This window comes from Sinohyriopsis cumingii, chromosome 8 (genome assembly GCF_028554795.1).
Source record: "Sinohyriopsis cumingii isolate HCF-2022 chromosome 8, ASM2855479v2, whole genome shotgun sequence".
NCBI lineage: Eukaryota > Metazoa > Mollusca > Bivalvia > Unionida > Unionidae > Sinohyriopsis > Sinohyriopsis cumingii.
Window position 1 is genome coordinate 110,177,926 of NC_142968.1, and position 17,797 is coordinate 110,195,722.

Consider the following 17,797-nt stretch of genomic DNA (forward strand, 5'->3'; position numbering starts at 1 on the left):
ATGGTGTGTTATATATATTTGATTTAATTGATATTTAATTTTACTTTTTGTAAGGTTTAAAATATTTATATTTTAATTTCATTACATGTCAAAAAGTAATGTAATCTTGTTTACTTGATTTGGCATTTTTTTTTCTCAGAAAATTCATTTTGACCTGACTCTTTTCATAAACACCTAATAATAGAAACATTTATTAATTTTGACTTAGTTCCCGACCTTGATTCAGAAATCAATGAGACAAGTAAACAATGTTCTATTTTTATTTTATTCTCGAGTAAAATGATTGGTTTTTATCAAGGTCATACTGGGAGCATTTGACTTTAGATATGTAAACAGCCTCTATTTCGCAATTCTGGTTTTTCCGAAATTACGCAGTAGTTAGATTTAATAGTGATGTTTAGAGAGATATTTCTCAGTTGGCCTTTTACTTTGGACACTAAAAAGTGTTTCATTCTGACTAGATGAGTCTAATATTTATTTTTTGGAATTATTTTTTTTGCGGAAATTTTTGAGTGCTCATACAGAATTCTTGGACGAAGACATTTCTTGAAATTTTATTCGGAAATTCAAACACCGGAATATTATTGTCTGTGGAATCACAAAGAACTGTAGACACAACAGCACAATACTAACTATAGTATACGTCATCACCTTCCATTTTGGATTTTTTTGTCGGGACTCGAACTTGAATTCATAAGAACATTTCATTACTAGGATTTCTAAAATTTAATCAATTAAGTATTCTTGGATTATTCCTGGATTTGATTTCTTAAAACCGTAATTTTTTTTAAAAAATTTTGTTTCATTTTTTACAGTGTTTTCCAGAAAATATATTATCAGTTAATTTTTGAAAGCTTGTTGTTTTCACTCTTTCTTAGTTACTGTTTATTAGAGCCTAAACACGTAACAACTGACATTTTTTGTAGGATGTCTATTCCAATCTGTATTATCTAGATGGATTTTATTGGCAGTATTAGTGAGTGTGAGATTTGGATTTTTTAACGTAGCTTTAGCAGTTTTTCAGTCATATTGCTACGATGTCTGCAGGGGCCCCGAGTGGCCGAGTGGTCTAAAGTGCTCACCGTTACGGATCACTGCCATTTCAGTCTCGGGTTCGGCCAATGTGTGTATGTAAGAAAGCTTGCCAGTAGCTTCTCGTGGGTCGGTGGTTCTTTCTCGGGTTTTCCCGGGTTCTACCTCCACAATTAATACTGGCCGCCATGTATAGCCTATCCTGTGCTGAAAAATGGCGTTAAACCCCACAACAACAACAACAGCCAACCAGTCCTAATACTAACCTCTTAATACTGAGCGCCAAGCGAGGCAGCTGTTAGTACCATTTTTGTAAGTCTCTGGTATGACTCGGTCGGGGATCGAACCCACGACCTCCCGCATCCGTAGCGGACGCTCTAACCACTAGGCCACTGTAGCGGTGTTGTAGTGATAAAGGTTCATTTTCAGGGGAAGTTTTTTGTGTTGAATGCAACTGTTATACATGTACTCGTATCATATATGAGTGTCTAAACTCTGACAAATCTACAGCACTCCAGCACGATACCAGTCTCCAACATTTTATAAACGGAAGCAAGAGTCTAAGAGAAAATGACTATTCCTACTTGTACTGTGCTGATATTTCCAAAACGAAATTGGTCAACATGCTTTTCTTAACATCCTTTTTCAGACGGTCTTGAAGTTGTTAAAGACAAAATACAATAATGAAGATTACGTAAATCTGAATGATCGATTTTTTTCACATTTTTCAGCAGTAAGGACACAGGATTATAATAATCTGCATTAGTTCAGGGGGAAAAAATAAGACATTTTATTTCTGGAAACCTGACTACGAGAATTCACTGGTATTTTTTTTTTAATTTTCAGGATTTTACAAGTCTGACTTTGTTTTCATGAATTGCTTGAATGGTAACAATTCAATGTAGCGCGTAAAACGTTTTAAAGTGCATAAATTGCAAGAACACTAATTTCTGTACAGAAGTTGAGGTGACACCGAGAACTATATCTCATATAATCATTTCTGGCACTAAGGAGGAACTTAAGCGCCTAACAAAGGTACCGAACCTTTTATTATTCCTGGTCACGTCTTTTGATGGAACTGTATGCCTTTCCTAGATTCCTATTTACATTCCCCTTGCCACCCGTGGTAAAAGAAACAAATGTATTTAACTCGACGCTATCAGATCAATGACACTGCAGATCAAACTCGTCTGACTGGGTCAAGCTATCATACCAACACAGGAATCTCAGTATTGTCAATAAACGCCTATACAAGTCTGGCATCACGTAGAGTTTGTACATGTACATGTCAGTATGTGTACCTGTATCGAAACGGGCAAAATTCGTTTCGCAAATAAAAATTGTAACAATAGACAAGTGTTGACAAGGTAGACAATGTAATTACAATAGTGTCTGTTCTCTCATTCTCTTTTCTTGGTTTGGCTTTTATCAGTTTAACCATCACCCCCACCCTTCCACGTACTTTGTATCTACACTAACGGAGAGGGGAGTTGGACATACCTACAAATGTTCAATTTTGGTATTTTTGAAGGTTTACATTTTTTAAAGGATAAAGGAAACAATAAACACTGGTGTATTACGTCAACTTAATTCGCCCAATGTATTAGTTCATCTGTCAAAAGGCACCTTAGGCTAGCTTGTTACTGACAGCTAGGCTGAGGGGAGGGGGGCATATGGCTCAGGCGTCAACCCCTAAGGGGCCTCAGCTTTTACCAGTCTTTCTAGATATCTTATAAACTTTCGAAGAGTGCTTAGTTGTCTTTTAAATTTTCATAGAATAAATTATATAGGCTTGTTTTGGCAATCGATTGATTTCCAAATTTCTGGGCCTAGGGGCTTCAAATTCAGGAAGTGCTCTGTGCCTTTCTTAAGCGCCAATGGGCCTGTTGAGAACTACTTAACAAAGATACACCTAGTAAAAATGAAACTTCATTTTCAAGATTTTGACTTTATTAAATAATAAGATTAATCTACTTTTCAAAAGATATTATTTCCAGATATATTGATCTGTGTGAAGTGAAATCATTGAACTCTTACGTGTAAAATCATTGTTAGAACATGGAGAAAAGCCCATCACCGCATACATTTATTTTTTAAGGAAACAACTGTGGTGTACTACGTCATAAAATAACAGAAATGTTTAAGTCCAGATTGTGGAAGTAAGTATTACGAGCAGGCCTGCATCACGTAAACTTTTGTAATCACTGGCACCAAGCCCAAGCTCACAGTTCTCTCACTGCTTGTCGGTAATGATATACGAAGACGATAGGTAAGACTAACTGAATTGGCCTGGCAATGAATGTTGGTGAAGAACCGCCACTGGGGGAAATATGGTCTTGACAGAAAAATTTCATTAGCTTATTTAACACTCGTAATATTGATTGAATCAAACGAGACTGATTTATTGATACATACACCTTCACCTTTCTAAAAATATTTCAACATTTGCCGATTCACTCTTACTTGTAAGAACTTTATGCCGACACTTGTGAGTTATGCAAAGCTTGTACATTTAACGGAAATTTGGAAATAACTTCGAAGCATGCTCAGTGGGGGAGCATGTCATTCATCAGTAATGAGGTAGAAAACGAAATAAAAAAAGTCTCAAAAGACATTTAAACCACATTAAATATGTATCACTCTTGAAAAACAAGTTTAATTTTTGCTAGCAGTGTCTTTATGATGTATGTTTAGTACTTAAAAATAAGGTTTTGTCTTCTGGCTCTAAAAGAAATTGTGTGTTCGAGGGAAACGTTAGAGAGTTTTAAAAAAAACTCAAGTAATAGAAACCTCCTTCTATTGGCGACTTCTTTCAACAAGAGCTTTAACTCAATAAATACACAATAACAGTGCATTGAGCGGCATTACAAACTTAAGTACTTGACAGACATATGAGCAACCAGATTACACATTGTCAATCAAAATGTACGGGTTGGTTTATGTTATTTCAAAATAGAAAGTAATAGGAAAGCAATCTAGTTGAAATAATAAATCACACACGCGGCGCTAAAATGCAACACACAAAAATTTCTGCATCATTTAACGTATCATGCCAAAAGCTTTTTCCGCTCTGGAGCTACCGTATACTTCCATGATTGGATACCGTATACTTTCATGATTGGATACTATCTAAATCTGGAAAGCTCGCATCGCAATGTGGCACCGAGTTACAGGAATACATTTGTTATTAAATCAGTGATATTTAATCAATCCAGTATCCAATACCGTTATTTGAATTGCTCATTCGAAGACGTCATTTATTTTGTCTTTATCACTGTAAGCCATTTGTTCGTGTTAACGGATGAAACAAATCTAGACGCAGTGATTTGTTTAGGACTGAACATTTGTCATTAATAACATGTAAACACTGATACCTACAAATTCCATGATCGATTTCAAGAAATTCCTTGACTATAACATTTTCGAAAATTAAATGAAGTATGCACGACAAAATCCGAGTAAATCTTCTTTATGTTGTTTGTTTTACCTACCCGAAACGGTATTCTAGCTCTTATGGTGCAGTCATGGCTATGAATGATCGGAATTTGTTGATTGAAACTGATCAGTTCACACGTAAGACGTTTATAGCATTATCGCACTTCGGTTGTGATGGTCTTACGAGAGAATATGTACAGTAACTGTACAACAAAAACAAATCACCAAGTCTGCTCATCTTCCTTACCTATCACAATCATTTATCTCGTGCAAAACACAATTAAGAGAGGTGCACTCCGTATGTTGAGGCTCCATAAGAGGGTGCTAGTACTAAACTTAGATTAAATATTTCTGTGTTGTGTAAAGAAAATGTATAATGTATGCATATCTAGGGGATGGGGGTTGTTCTTTTGTTGTTTTTTTTTTTTTTAGGGGGGGTTTACCAGCATGTAATCAAAAAGATGAAGTTTCAGGCCAAAATGAAACCGAATGGTTAAACCATAAACTTCATCACAAAAATTAAGTAAGCTTATATTATGGAAAATTGAAAATAGGGCAAATGCTTGAAAAAAAGTTATGTTGATTATTGTGAAAGTATTCTAAAACTATTGAGTCCATGTTTTATTGATTGGTTTAATTAAGTCCACATTTTAGTGATTCGATTAATCCAGTCCATATTTGACTAAATCGTTCAATCGATTAACTGTTTGTTACAACTTTCATCCCCATGTAAGTCTGGGAAAATTTGACCTCATTTTTTCAAGCAACTGGTTTTTTTTTTCGCAAAAGCTTGGTGTTTGGTGAAAGTATCCGGCATACAGTCACATTATAGCTTGGTGTTTGGTGAAAGTATGCGGCACACAGTCACATTATAGCTGGTGTACTTTGATTGATTGTGCTAGTGTTGACATTTTAGAGTAGAAGACGACCAGTATAGGATATATGAAACGAAGCGACTAACACATTGATACGTCCGTTTAATATTTTTAATATTTGACATAAATCTCTTGAAATTTTATATTTGAAAAGGTGAATGACTATAAAGAACATACAGTGTAAGCCTTTAATGCGGACACGATTATAGTAGAGTGGTGTAGGGGAGGTAACCAAATAAATAAAAATTCTGCTCCAGATAAGCTGATTTCGTGCGACTAAGGGCTTGTGTGTGTTTATATATATATATATATATATATATATATATATATATATATATATATATATATATAATCTTTTCCTACGTTAATACTAGATGTATTTCAAGCCACGAATTAAAATGTATAGGTTGTGCTATCTCTCAGTAAATAAAGCACGTTGCATTTGAGTGTAAGTTTGTTTCGGCAGGTAAAAGTCGTACAATTCGTACGTTTCCGAGCCAGTAACTTCAGTTTAGTGCAACACAGAAAAGTCAATGATGGCTTGATAAATGGAAACATATCACAGGAGTAAACCAAGCCATAGATTGTGGTCATGTGTCTTCAAAGACTGAAATAGGACGTCGAGGAACATGAAATGAAGTTTTTGGAAGTTACTTACCATGTCTCATTTACTGTATGATAGACAGGGTCCTATGTCAGAATGGGTCATGGGGGTAATCTAACGTAATTTTGAAATTATGTATGATTTCTTTTGCTTAGGATTGGTGTATTTGTTTCTCAACATCAAGATTGCGTCGAGCACCTGTGTTTAAAGCAAAGATCCTCACCGGTATTATTACAAAGTTATCAACGTATTATTGCAAACTTGGCAAAGCCTCTCGCTTAAATTCTTTTTATATCTACATATCTGCAGTAAATAAACAAATCTATAAGAAAAATATGAAAAGGAAAACAATCTAGTAACGCCAACCAGTTTGCGAAAGTTTTCTTTGCTAGTAATTAGAAAAATGCAAGTACGGTTTTTTTCTTAGCCATTTGTTTCCATGCATAGATCTTACAGATGTGTAGGGGTCTTTGGAGTCAATGTTGAAACCGTATTCACACACAATGGATTGTCATTCTATTGTTCTTTACTCACATAAATTGATAAATTAGATGGAAGACGCCCAGGAATGTTCATTTTTTTATGTATATCGAATTTCTTGATTTGTTTATATTTCGCAGTTACACCAAGAGTTTCCGTCGCATGTGACCTTTTAGTACCTTAGATACTGAAGGGATGGAGAGAAGATAAAAGTGACATGAGACTTGGTACAAAATTTCATTGACTCATTGGGATGACAAGCTGCCACTTGCTGTGAAAATAATCATTCTCTTCACGAGAATGCGGGGAAAATACCAGAATTTGGAGTTAGTCTTATAATAAAATAATAAAATTGAGAGGTGCGTCCTGAGCGCTTTAAAACCCCCACCTGAATCACAAGCTGAAATTAGTGAGAAGTATTTCAACACAGTTTTTTTTTTCATACCAGAAAAAGAAATCAGTGCTAAGTATTTAATTTCAACAAAGTTTTAGAACCCAGATAAAAAAATGAGTGCTAACTATTTATAACCCAGATAAAAAAAAATGAGTGCTAACTATTTAATTTCAACAATTTTATGTCCCAGAGGGGATTGACAGGGGCAGTCCATGTTGCCTTTTGTAACATGTAGTATGTAGCAGACATTATTTATGTAATTTCCATACCGGATTTCAACAATATAAATCTTCTGACAACACCGTATTAACATTGTCACAGCAGAACGCCATCAAGATATATACTTCCTTGGCGTCATAAGTTTTCTCTTTTTTTGATTTTTTTTTGGGGGGAGGGTGTTTTTGTTTGCAATGGCTACAACTCCTGGTTACACTATTTTCATGCCGTACATAAGAAACTGTTTACTTACTAGTTAGGTATTTCTGAAGCTAACGCTAAAATATGAACCTATGCTTTATTTTCAGCCCACAGATTGATCTGTTCCTGAGATCATATACAGCATCGTCATTTATTCGTTCACTCTAGTTGAAAATCGTTAATATATTATGTACTTGTTAACTTGAAGTTTAGTGTGGGTCTTATGAAAATATGTCACTCAAACAACATTCTTGGTTGCAGTCACATAATTTCGCAGTGAACACAAACCGACCTTATAACTCAATGAAATCATTTGCACATTTTTACCTGAGCGAGATCGATGTGCCAAACACAAGAAAGATTTTCAAAAGTTTGAAATATAAACTGTTTCCAAAAGCATGACTTGTTCCGAATTTAGTGTACATGTTTCCATATTTTAAAAGTAAATATCTATTTTTAAAAAGATAATATTCTCGTGGACTTTCTCTTTCAAGCTGCTGTACCACGCAAAAAGACCGAAAGCCTATAAAGGCATGAGCTGATTTTGCGGTCCACCCAACGAACAGCGGCGAAAATAATTTGACCCAATGTATGCCAAAGTTTACCGGTAGCGATGGTGAGAAGTTAGAGCAAATGGAACATGGACCTAAATGTTGGATAGAATATTTAGCATTACGGTGGAGTTTTTCCCCGTACATTGTTCGTCATTACAAATTGGGAAAACAACCATGTTTTAAAACGGCTACGTCGCGTTGCACAATTAATACTATGTTTTTTACAACACAGTGGTTTCTCAAAAAGAAAATAAGTCAGACTTGGTGATCTGGAAGGGTTTTTTTCTATGACCGTCGTTTTTCTTTGATAGGCTCTGCAAAGATCACGCTCATAATATTAAATAAAAAATAGCTTTTAGAAAGCAATGAAACTAGATTGATGATACATACAATTATTTGTCTGTTGGTATTTATTATAATTATATGGCAATGGACTGTGGTATCAAATGTTTTTATTTAGGCTGCCGATCGCTATGGTAGCCTAAGAGGCTAGAGCGTCCGCCTCGGATGCGGGAGGTCGCAGGTTCGAACCCGGGTCGAGTTCTACCCAAGACTTATAACAATGGTACCTGCAGCTGCCTCGCTTGGCGCTCTCAGTATTGAGAGGCTAGTGTTAGGACTGGTCGGCCTGTTGACTGGGTGGGTATGACCCCCCCCCCCCCCCGCCGTGCTAGACGTCACTATAAACTGCTACACTGCAGACATCATAGCTATATGACTCATATTGTTAAAGCTGCGACACACACACACACACACACACACACACACGCGCGCGCGCACACACATTTAGATTGCCAGTACATATATAATAATCGGAGCCAGTGTTTTCACGCCTTTGTGCCATAAGGCATAATGTGGTGTGGTAATGCCTTACATCCATTTCACACTTATGGTAGTATACGGTATAATGTAATGATAGTAAACATCTGATGCTAAAATAGATAAAGTACTAGTCATAACTTGATAGTTCTGCCCTTTTGTAAATAATGAGTTTTTACCGTATTACATGATTTATTCCTCCAACAAACAAACATTTAATCCATCCTTATGTTAAGTCTATTGATCTGATCTTTTGTCTTAATGTCTGACGTTTTGTCATTATTCTTTTATTATCCCTCTGTTATCCACCATTTGTCTCTCTTTTAAACGATCAGACTGTGCACATGTGTATAAAAATCTGATTGAATCCATCGTGTTTGGCACATTACATCTAACAATCGGTGAAGTCGGAGAGACCGAACATTGCCTTTTTTTCTTCACAAATATGTCAAATATCCGATGATGACAATTAAAAAATATCACGCACACCCGACAATCATCCAACATGCTTCTTTTCATATTTTGCAAAATATACGAAAAAGATACATTTTCTTTATTTGTTTCTTTCTGGCTATCTCTTATGGTCGGATTGGTCTGCCGGGATATCGGGGTATTTCCTGAGGAAGGGGTTGTTAGTCTCTGGGGTCCCACAAATGTCTCATGTGGTCTCCAAGACAAAAAAACTGTCAGCGATTTCCCGGGGGTGGGGAACTAGGCTGCCAGTCCAACCCGAGCCTCTATGGCTTTTTGTCAATCCAGACGTCTGTTTAACTGTGATTTATCTCTATCACACTCCCCATCTAAACCAAAATATTTCTCTTTCACTTTTTCCACCCGCATATACTTATGTTGCTAGTCCATCTATTCCAAGTGGTGTCCGTCAACTGTTTCCATCTTCTTCACTTTATATATATATATATATATATATATATATATATATATATATATATATATATATATATATATATATATATATATATATATATAGTAACTAACTATATACCTAGACCTTTGTATCACGTCATCTGTCCATCCTTGATTTTCTCGTATTGCGTCTGTTATTATGCATCTCTAAAATAAGACCTGTTCTGTTGATCTTTTGTTGATCGTTAATTGTTAGGTAAGATGTGTTAAAAAAGGAGGAAATAAAAGCCTGCTATGAGGCCCGTACGAAATTTGAAAATAGATACACTTTTTATTTCTTCTTTAAAAGAAACGAAATGAAACTGAAAGATAATTTCAGTCGTATATAAAAAAAAAAAATTCGTGATGCCACTTAACCGGTACTATTCAGTTTAGACCAGTTATCCAATGTTCATCCACTGTTAAACTGGATTTTAAATAAAACGTGATCATCCGCCATTTTTAAAACAAAATTTTTCATTCCTGCTTGCTGATTTACTCATCGTAAACAGTATTAAATGTAGTTATAATCAAGAATGAAAAATTTACCCTGTTTTGTTCAAACAAAATTTTTCATTCCTGCTTACTGATTTACTCATCGTAAACAATATTAAACGTAGTTATAATCGAGGATGAAAAATTTACCCTGTTTTGAGAGAGTGTTATATACCATACTGTCTTTTCAGGTTCTTGCAACAAGCCATTGTGCAGTTGCATCAACCCCTGTATGGGTCCCTGGTGGCCGAGTGGTCTAAAGCGATCGTCTTCACCGTTCATTGCCATCTCTGTTCGCATGGGTTCGAATCGACGGCTCGGCCAATGTGGTTATGTAAGAAAGCTTGTCTGTGGATCGATGGTTCTTACCGGGGTTTACCAGGGTCCTTCCTCCATCACTTATAATGGCCACCATGTATGGCGGAGAAATGACGTTAAACACAAAACAACAATAGCAATACACGTATATTCTGATACATGATGTGTTAACTCTTAAACTAGCACAAGTAATACCAACTCAACTGGAAACAATTTCCATACATTCATCTAACACCTCTGTTGTGTTCTGTTAGTCCGCTAAATCAAACACCCGAATCTATATAAATACTTCAAGAACAAACCTGCGTACACTTTAGACACATAACCGGTAACTGGTTACAGCCATATCTAGCGCGAAATTCAAAATGGCCCAAGGACAGAGGATTGTGCTGTTGCACGTGGATATACAAGTCACCAAGCATAAGATTTGCGTCGGAAATATAATGTACATGACACCAAAAGAGCCCTTCAGCCTACGATAGCTCCAAAGCCGCGAGAAATACCGGTAAGTGTATAAATTGTACATCGATGAGTACAGCCAATATTGACTGCAGAATTTTGCATGTTTAATGAATAGGTGACATCAGCCCCTAAGGTACCAATCAATATCATCACTGGGGAAGCGCTGATTTATCGGCCTAGTGTTTTATCTCTTTAAATAAATCATTCTAAATTTCATTAATTTTCATCAGCCTAAAATTAAGTATTTGGTGCGGTAGTGGGATAATTCCATTTATTTACTTAACTTATGAACTTTTTCGTCTGTAGCATAGTTTGTGCTATTTAAAAGTCCTTTCGAAACTGACCCAAAGATATTAGAATAACCAATTTTAGAAACTCGTCTTGGCCCATGTTCGGAAATCTATTTTAAAATAAAATATCCTCTTCAAAAGCGAGCAGGGCAATAAGACACAAAACCTTTTCATTATCTCGACCAATCAACACGTTGTGCTCCCGCATTTGCAGAAAGTCCTTTACGACGACCCCGACGGTATGCACAGAGAACAACGAATAGTCTTCAACGCACGGTACCAAATCCACTCTTCAGAAAGTTGGTTTTTTATTTTTGGTTTTTTTTTGTGCTTTTTCTCAGTAAGAAATGTGAAAATTTTACGACGTTGTTGTGGAAACTTTCGACAGTTATTTCTGGATAACGGAGTGATCGATTCCTTAAAGTACGATTGTACCATTGCTAAAGGGTGTAGACTAGAATAACGAAAGAAGTTCATACCCGAGAACAAATTAGCCATCATGCCATCGCAGTCCTTTCAATCTCTGGTGGATAGAGGGGAAGAGGGATGTTGTTTGCTGAAGCTTCTATAGGAATGACTGACCAAAGAGTCTAGAGTATTGGGTGTTGTGGCCAGAAGCCAATGCTTTATATATAACATGTACTCCTATAGCAACAACTACGGCATGTAATGAATGTTCTTGCGCGACACTGTTCTCTCAGTAGCCATACTATTTGTAAATTTGTCTGCCTTGACTTTTAAAAAATTCGTGTGATGATTTTCCACACTGTTTTCCAAGTTTAACGTTATTTATCTCTTGTCAAGCTATGTTCTTTGGCGATTTAGAATCCTTTACATTTTCATTTGTCTAACTTTCAAGAACGTGTTGACTTCACACTCTACCTTCCATATTTTGTTTGGAAAGAAATTAAATTTTTCCCAAATCAGTTATTTAAGTTACCTTAAATTTATTTTCAAATTACCTTCAAGTTGGTTTGTTTCATGTTATTTTTAAAGCTAACTTCAAAACTATTTTCAAGTTAACATCAAATATTTTTCAATCTACCTTCAGGTTGCATCCAGCCATTTGCGGCTTTTTTGCCCATGTTTGACCTGGTTGTGGTGGTGGTTATGGTTCTATATTCTGATATAACTCAGCGAAATTGTTACTTGTTAATACTTTATTTGCAATTTAATATGGTTTAATAAATTTGCAAGAAAATACAACTTTTAGCATTAGGTAGAAACGCTGCTTACAGAGGACGGACACACCCAGAGTCAGTGGGGTATCTAAGATATTAGGGTCCCTATGTGAGCCCTTATGCACAACTTACCGATGAGCCCCTGTCTAATCTAAGTGTATAAAAAGATAATTCGTGGGTTTCTATGCTTTACATACTCTTGCTATATGGTAGATACGCGCATGCGCAGTGTGCTAAGCATACTGTATCTAATTTTGTTAGCATTAAAGTTATAACAGTAGTGAAGTCTGTTTTATGATATGCTGAGTTGGCTTTCTGAGCACACAAAAAACAAGACTTTGAACAGCATAAAATTCACATAACTTTAATTATATTAATTGGGATCGCGATAACTGAGAATAAAATGTTTTCTTTTTAGAAATGAGAGGCAGTAACTGAGAACGAAATCTTCCTAAGCCTCGAGGTGTATGAATGCAGGATAAAGTTGACCACGCCATTATTAGTAACATGCATCCATTTTACAAACAAGGAAATACTAAGCTGGTCGAATGTGTTAAAAATAAAATAAAACCATAGAGACAGCACGTAAACAGGAAACATGACAAAAAAGGTCTTTTTATTTTGATTTCAGTGTCTTTTGTGTCTTTCTCTCCTCCCCAAACACATAATGACAGTGAAAATGAATGATAGATAGAAAGGATCTTGAACGGCGGCGGAAATCTTGCTCGAGCTATTCATTGCCAAAACTACGACGTCTTCACCAGAATGGGTGAGTCATACCAAGAACATTCTTCCCAAAAATGTGACGTCTTAATTTTAAAATTTAAAACAAAAATGTAAAAGTTAATACAGGATAGGGTCAATATATTGGAGTCACCTGGATCCCAAGGTAAAAATGTTGCGCAAGCATAATGTTGAATGAATTTATGCCAAGTATGTAGAAAATCGCTCAGGGGGTTTAGCAGATAAAAGCAGATAAAAAAATATTTAAACAGAACCTTACAAAAGCAGATAATAAATGCTTAACCAGAACCTTACAAAACATTTATATGCCTGACCAGGATCCCAAGGGCAAAGACACAATCCAGCATGTCACATAATTAATTGTCTCAGTTTTATAATTCACGCCAATTATAACAGGAATCCATCAAGGGGTTAAGGACATATGTGCAAATGAAAAACTTGAACCAAAACCTTAACAAACTTAACGCTGCCGACGTTGGAAAATTAACTGATACGTTTCGCCTTACCACCAACGTGGGCTTGACTGAAAGGAAGTTACTGAAGCTAGTTTAATTGTAATGTGTACTTGTATATTATAGTCCTGTACCTCGGACCGTTTACCTGGTACATCAAACTTCGTAAGTTCTGGTATTTTTCAAAACCGATCATTTCCATGTAGGCATTAAGGGATTGCGGACTACATGCAAGAAATACTTACGTCCCAAATTAAAGAGCTTGAGAACTTGCAAGAAGTACTCACCATGGAAAATAAGGAAATGATAAGGGAAGTACTCCAATGAGATTTTGCATTTTCAAAAAGCACGTGTTAATACTTTTTGTTACGAAGAATTGTACTTTGTTTCAATTTCAATTAAGACAAATATTCATTTTATCTTAGCAAATCATAATAACAAAGAAAGTAAAAGGGTTAAATGTTTGGAACTATTTTGTTCGACTCTTAACATACTTGTTAACTGGTAATGAACACAGTTTTAGAGTCAATCGCCAAGTAGCAAAGGCGGGTACTTGGTGATGGACCATGGTCACAACTATTACTTTCGGGTCAGTACCCACGAATGTAGCCCGAATCTATTTCTAGAGTATATTTCCTTTCTTTGGTGGTGATATATGAATGAGCTTTTGTAATGGTTGGTTTTCGACCACGGAATCTGGTAATCATTGTTTATTGTCAATCGGAGATTTCGATCAGTATTTTGATGATGTAGTTCAGTTAGGTAAGATATATAATCTACAGAAAGTTAGTTTAAAGACTAATATGTCATGATTCCTTTAAAATAAAGAATACCTTTTTGAATGGGTAACCAATGTAGACGTGAAAACGAAACATTCGAGGGAGTCGTAATAGGATGTTTCAGTATTATTCGGGTCGCCCTTTTCAGGAGTTTATCAATTCTGGCAAGATTAAAATTGGAAGTGTTTACACGTATGGTACAGCCGTAGTCTATCAGCAGTAGTATATATCCCGAAAACTTTTTTTGGGAAGTAGAAACTTCGACAGCAATTTTACGAGAGTTATTCGTTTGACTACTACTGCACATAGGTGATCGATATGCGCATTCCAGATGAGATGTTGATCAATGTAGATACCAAGATGTTTTTGATTTTTGACAATAGACATGCCTAAGCCATTTTGAGCTAGAAGTATATCCAAGTTCTTATGCGTTATTGCCTTGTTCAGATTGTCATAAATTTCGTTTAACACACATTATTGTTCATTATGTTTTGTTGACACCAAAGTTATATATTGTTGAGGTCGATTTGAAGTTTGTTTTCAATTTAGTCAAGCGATTTTACCAGATGAATGCAAAAATATCCATGTTAGAGTGCACTTGATACAAGGCTAAGTCACTGATAAACATTAGAAATAGAAGAGGCTCTAATATAGATCCTTGAGGAACACAACTGAATAGATGACTTGGTTAGGAAGTATATTTATTTACCCGTCCAGGCAACGCGGGGTCTGTCAGTGAGATACGACGTGAACCAGGCAACTGAGTCTGAAGAAAACTTGTAGGCTAAAGGTTTCTTAATGAGCACCGAATGGCCAACCAAATCGAATGCGGTTTTGAAATCAACGAAGATTGCGCCAGTAAGTTCGACTGATTCGATAGCTAGTAGCCATTCGTTTATATCTTTCGTCAATGCAGTTTGATATGAATTATTCTGTCGTAAACCCGATTGTAATTTATGGTGAAGTTGGTATTTGTTATGATGTCCGAAAATATGCTAGCTGACATGTTTTTAAATGTTTTTTTGGAAAGTACAGATAAAACGTACCTTAGACAAAAATATGATTTACTAGGATTTGGCAAGTTCAGGACGACAAACAAATGTAGGCGCTATGTAGGGAAAATAATAATGACCTGAGCCCCGATGGTGCAGGAGTGGCTGGAAAACTTAGACGCCGATTATAATTAACACTTCCCGATTAGTACCAACGAATATAGTCCCAATCTATTTTTAGAATATATGTTTTTCACTTTCTGTTTCTTTTCTTTCTTTTTTCAGGGGGTGGGTGGGATACGATCATTGGTTTAAGATTTAGTAAAGGATATGAACATTGATGGCATTATTGTCTGGATATTTTGGCGACAGGGCACAGTGAGTAAACATGTACTGCTGCTGATCCTACAGTGAAATATGTGACCCGTATGACGTTGTTTTGTTTAACGTACAATTTTTCATAGATGGCAGATAACCTATGACAAGAATTTTTCCGTGAGTTCGTCTTTGAAGATATTTTAAATTAATATATGATTGATTAGAATTTGAACTTACTGGAAGGTTCAGAACTGACAAACAAATGTAGGAATAATTTCAGTCAAACTGACCTTGGAACAGTTGCAGAGGCGAACAGGATATCCGCATGTTGGGCATAGCGTCCTTCATCTTTCGAGCTTCAAGTGGGTGGTTAAAACGAAAGTAGTTAGATCGTCCCAGACAGATCATGGAGCCTGAAACAATAAGACATTAATGATAAAGAAAATGTCCCCTTTTACAGCCATTACCTGGGACTAAGTTGTATTCAGAGTAACTTCAACGAAAGCACCAAAACCATAAATGGACGAGACATAGATTTCAGGATAAACTTTTTGTCTGAGTAAAACAGAACGAGCGATCTGGTTGGATCAGTTTCTTTCAGCTGTATCCATCGAACAAAGGAATAGTGGATACTATTTGAGTAGCTACATATGGTAAGGGTCGATGTAGAACAATAAGGATCAACGACCTTTGGCTGGCAAGGATGACACAAACACGGATCAAAGCAATGTATATGCTTTCAAAATATTCAATTCTAGGAAAAACGTTGATCTCCTGATATAAAGCAGCAGTTTGTGCGTTCCAGTTGTATTAAAACTAATTTTTGATCCGGCAAGAAATGTTTGCACTTAATACTACGCGGTTCCACAAGTCGCGATTTATTTGAAAAATACCCAAAATAACAAATATAGCAAAGAATAAAGGAAACAGTTAATATCTGAGATGACAATCTTATTTCACATACATGTCCAATAATGAAGACTTTTTAAGTCAAAACATCGTTGTATCGTTTTCTTCTTTGCTGATATCATTTTTGTATCATTTTGTGCTAGTTTCTTTTTTCTTTGTTTCTTTTATTTGAAAAACAAACAAACATAACAAAATTACAAAGTCGTTGTTTGTTAGGGTATGACAAACTTCAAAATCAGAAATGCAAGTTCCGTAACCCAGCCTAAATTAAGTATTCTATATGGATATAACTTCTATGTGAAACCGGTAGCTTTAAGAATGTTTGCTGTTACTGTATGATTTAGTAATAATAATTATAAAATATCTGCATAGCTATGCTACTGAAAATAAAGAAAAGGTCACAATATCATCTGTATCCCAGTGGGCTACCTGAATTCAATTGATGGTTGCCCAAAATCTGCATTATGGCTACCCTTGCGCTCCAGTCACCAGATTTGTTGGTCTTTTGTATGTTGTTTGAATGTCTAACTCAGAGCGTACTACTGTTTAGTACATCACTGATTTGATCTGGTATTTACGGTGCAGCAACACAAGTAGGTTATTAAGTGGCGAATCGATTGGAGTGACGTGGCTTGCCCATAGATACACCACTGTAGTGATCTGATGGATGGATTCGAACCTGAACGCTTATAGTCACAAGACTGGCATTCTAACCACTAACCGGTAGTCGCCTCTCACGACATACATTATGGCGTATCGGGCATGTTCATAGAGGTGCAGCTGTGTCTCACCTGCGATCTATGCAGTGATGTACTACCGCTGTTTAGAACTCGCAAGAGCTATATGTGAAAACTTCTCAAACAGAATCACGCCACTGACGCCGCCATCGACGTAGGATCGACATTAATAAGGCACATTGCAGGTAAAAATCACGTTGATTGAAAATGTAATTCTTTTGTTTATATTAGGGGTGGGATGAAGTTGGTAACGAAATTGGGGACGACTTAATTTGTCCTGTTGGCAAGCTTTAGCTCTATGATAGATATTATCATAAAACCAATGCATCTATAGTGGCCTTAAAGGTAAAAAACTTTGTTTCTTTGTGCCTTTTGTCTACAGTGATATAAATTCTTCAAAGACTGTACTCTTTCTATTTTTCGGATGCCAGAGAAAACCATGACATAAAAAGACTACTTTTGAAATGTAATTATAGTTTTGCCTTATAAATGGAACGTCGCTAAAGCGTGTGGAATACACCAATTAATCATTAGAGCATTTGCTTTATTAACTGCACTAAGTGAAACAAAATCTTACCTAAAAAGAAAATCTTCCTGGATTAGAAAC

The 17,797-nt window shown here is 36.0% G+C and overlaps 1 protein-coding gene across 3 annotated transcripts in view; it reads right to left on the bottom strand.

The window, feature by feature from the left end:
• Positions 1-17,797, bottom strand: part of LOC149794367 (uncharacterized) — a 396,171-nt gene that overhangs the window by 237,073 nt on the left and 141,301 nt on the right. For all 3 annotated transcript variants that reach the window (XM_089968539.1, XM_089968538.1, XM_089968537.1), the window contains exon 6: positions 15,835-15,957. In XM_089968539.1, the coding sequence (XP_089824665.1) occupies positions 15,835-15,957 (123 nt within the window). The remainder of the gene's footprint in view (positions 1-15,834; positions 15,958-17,797) is intronic.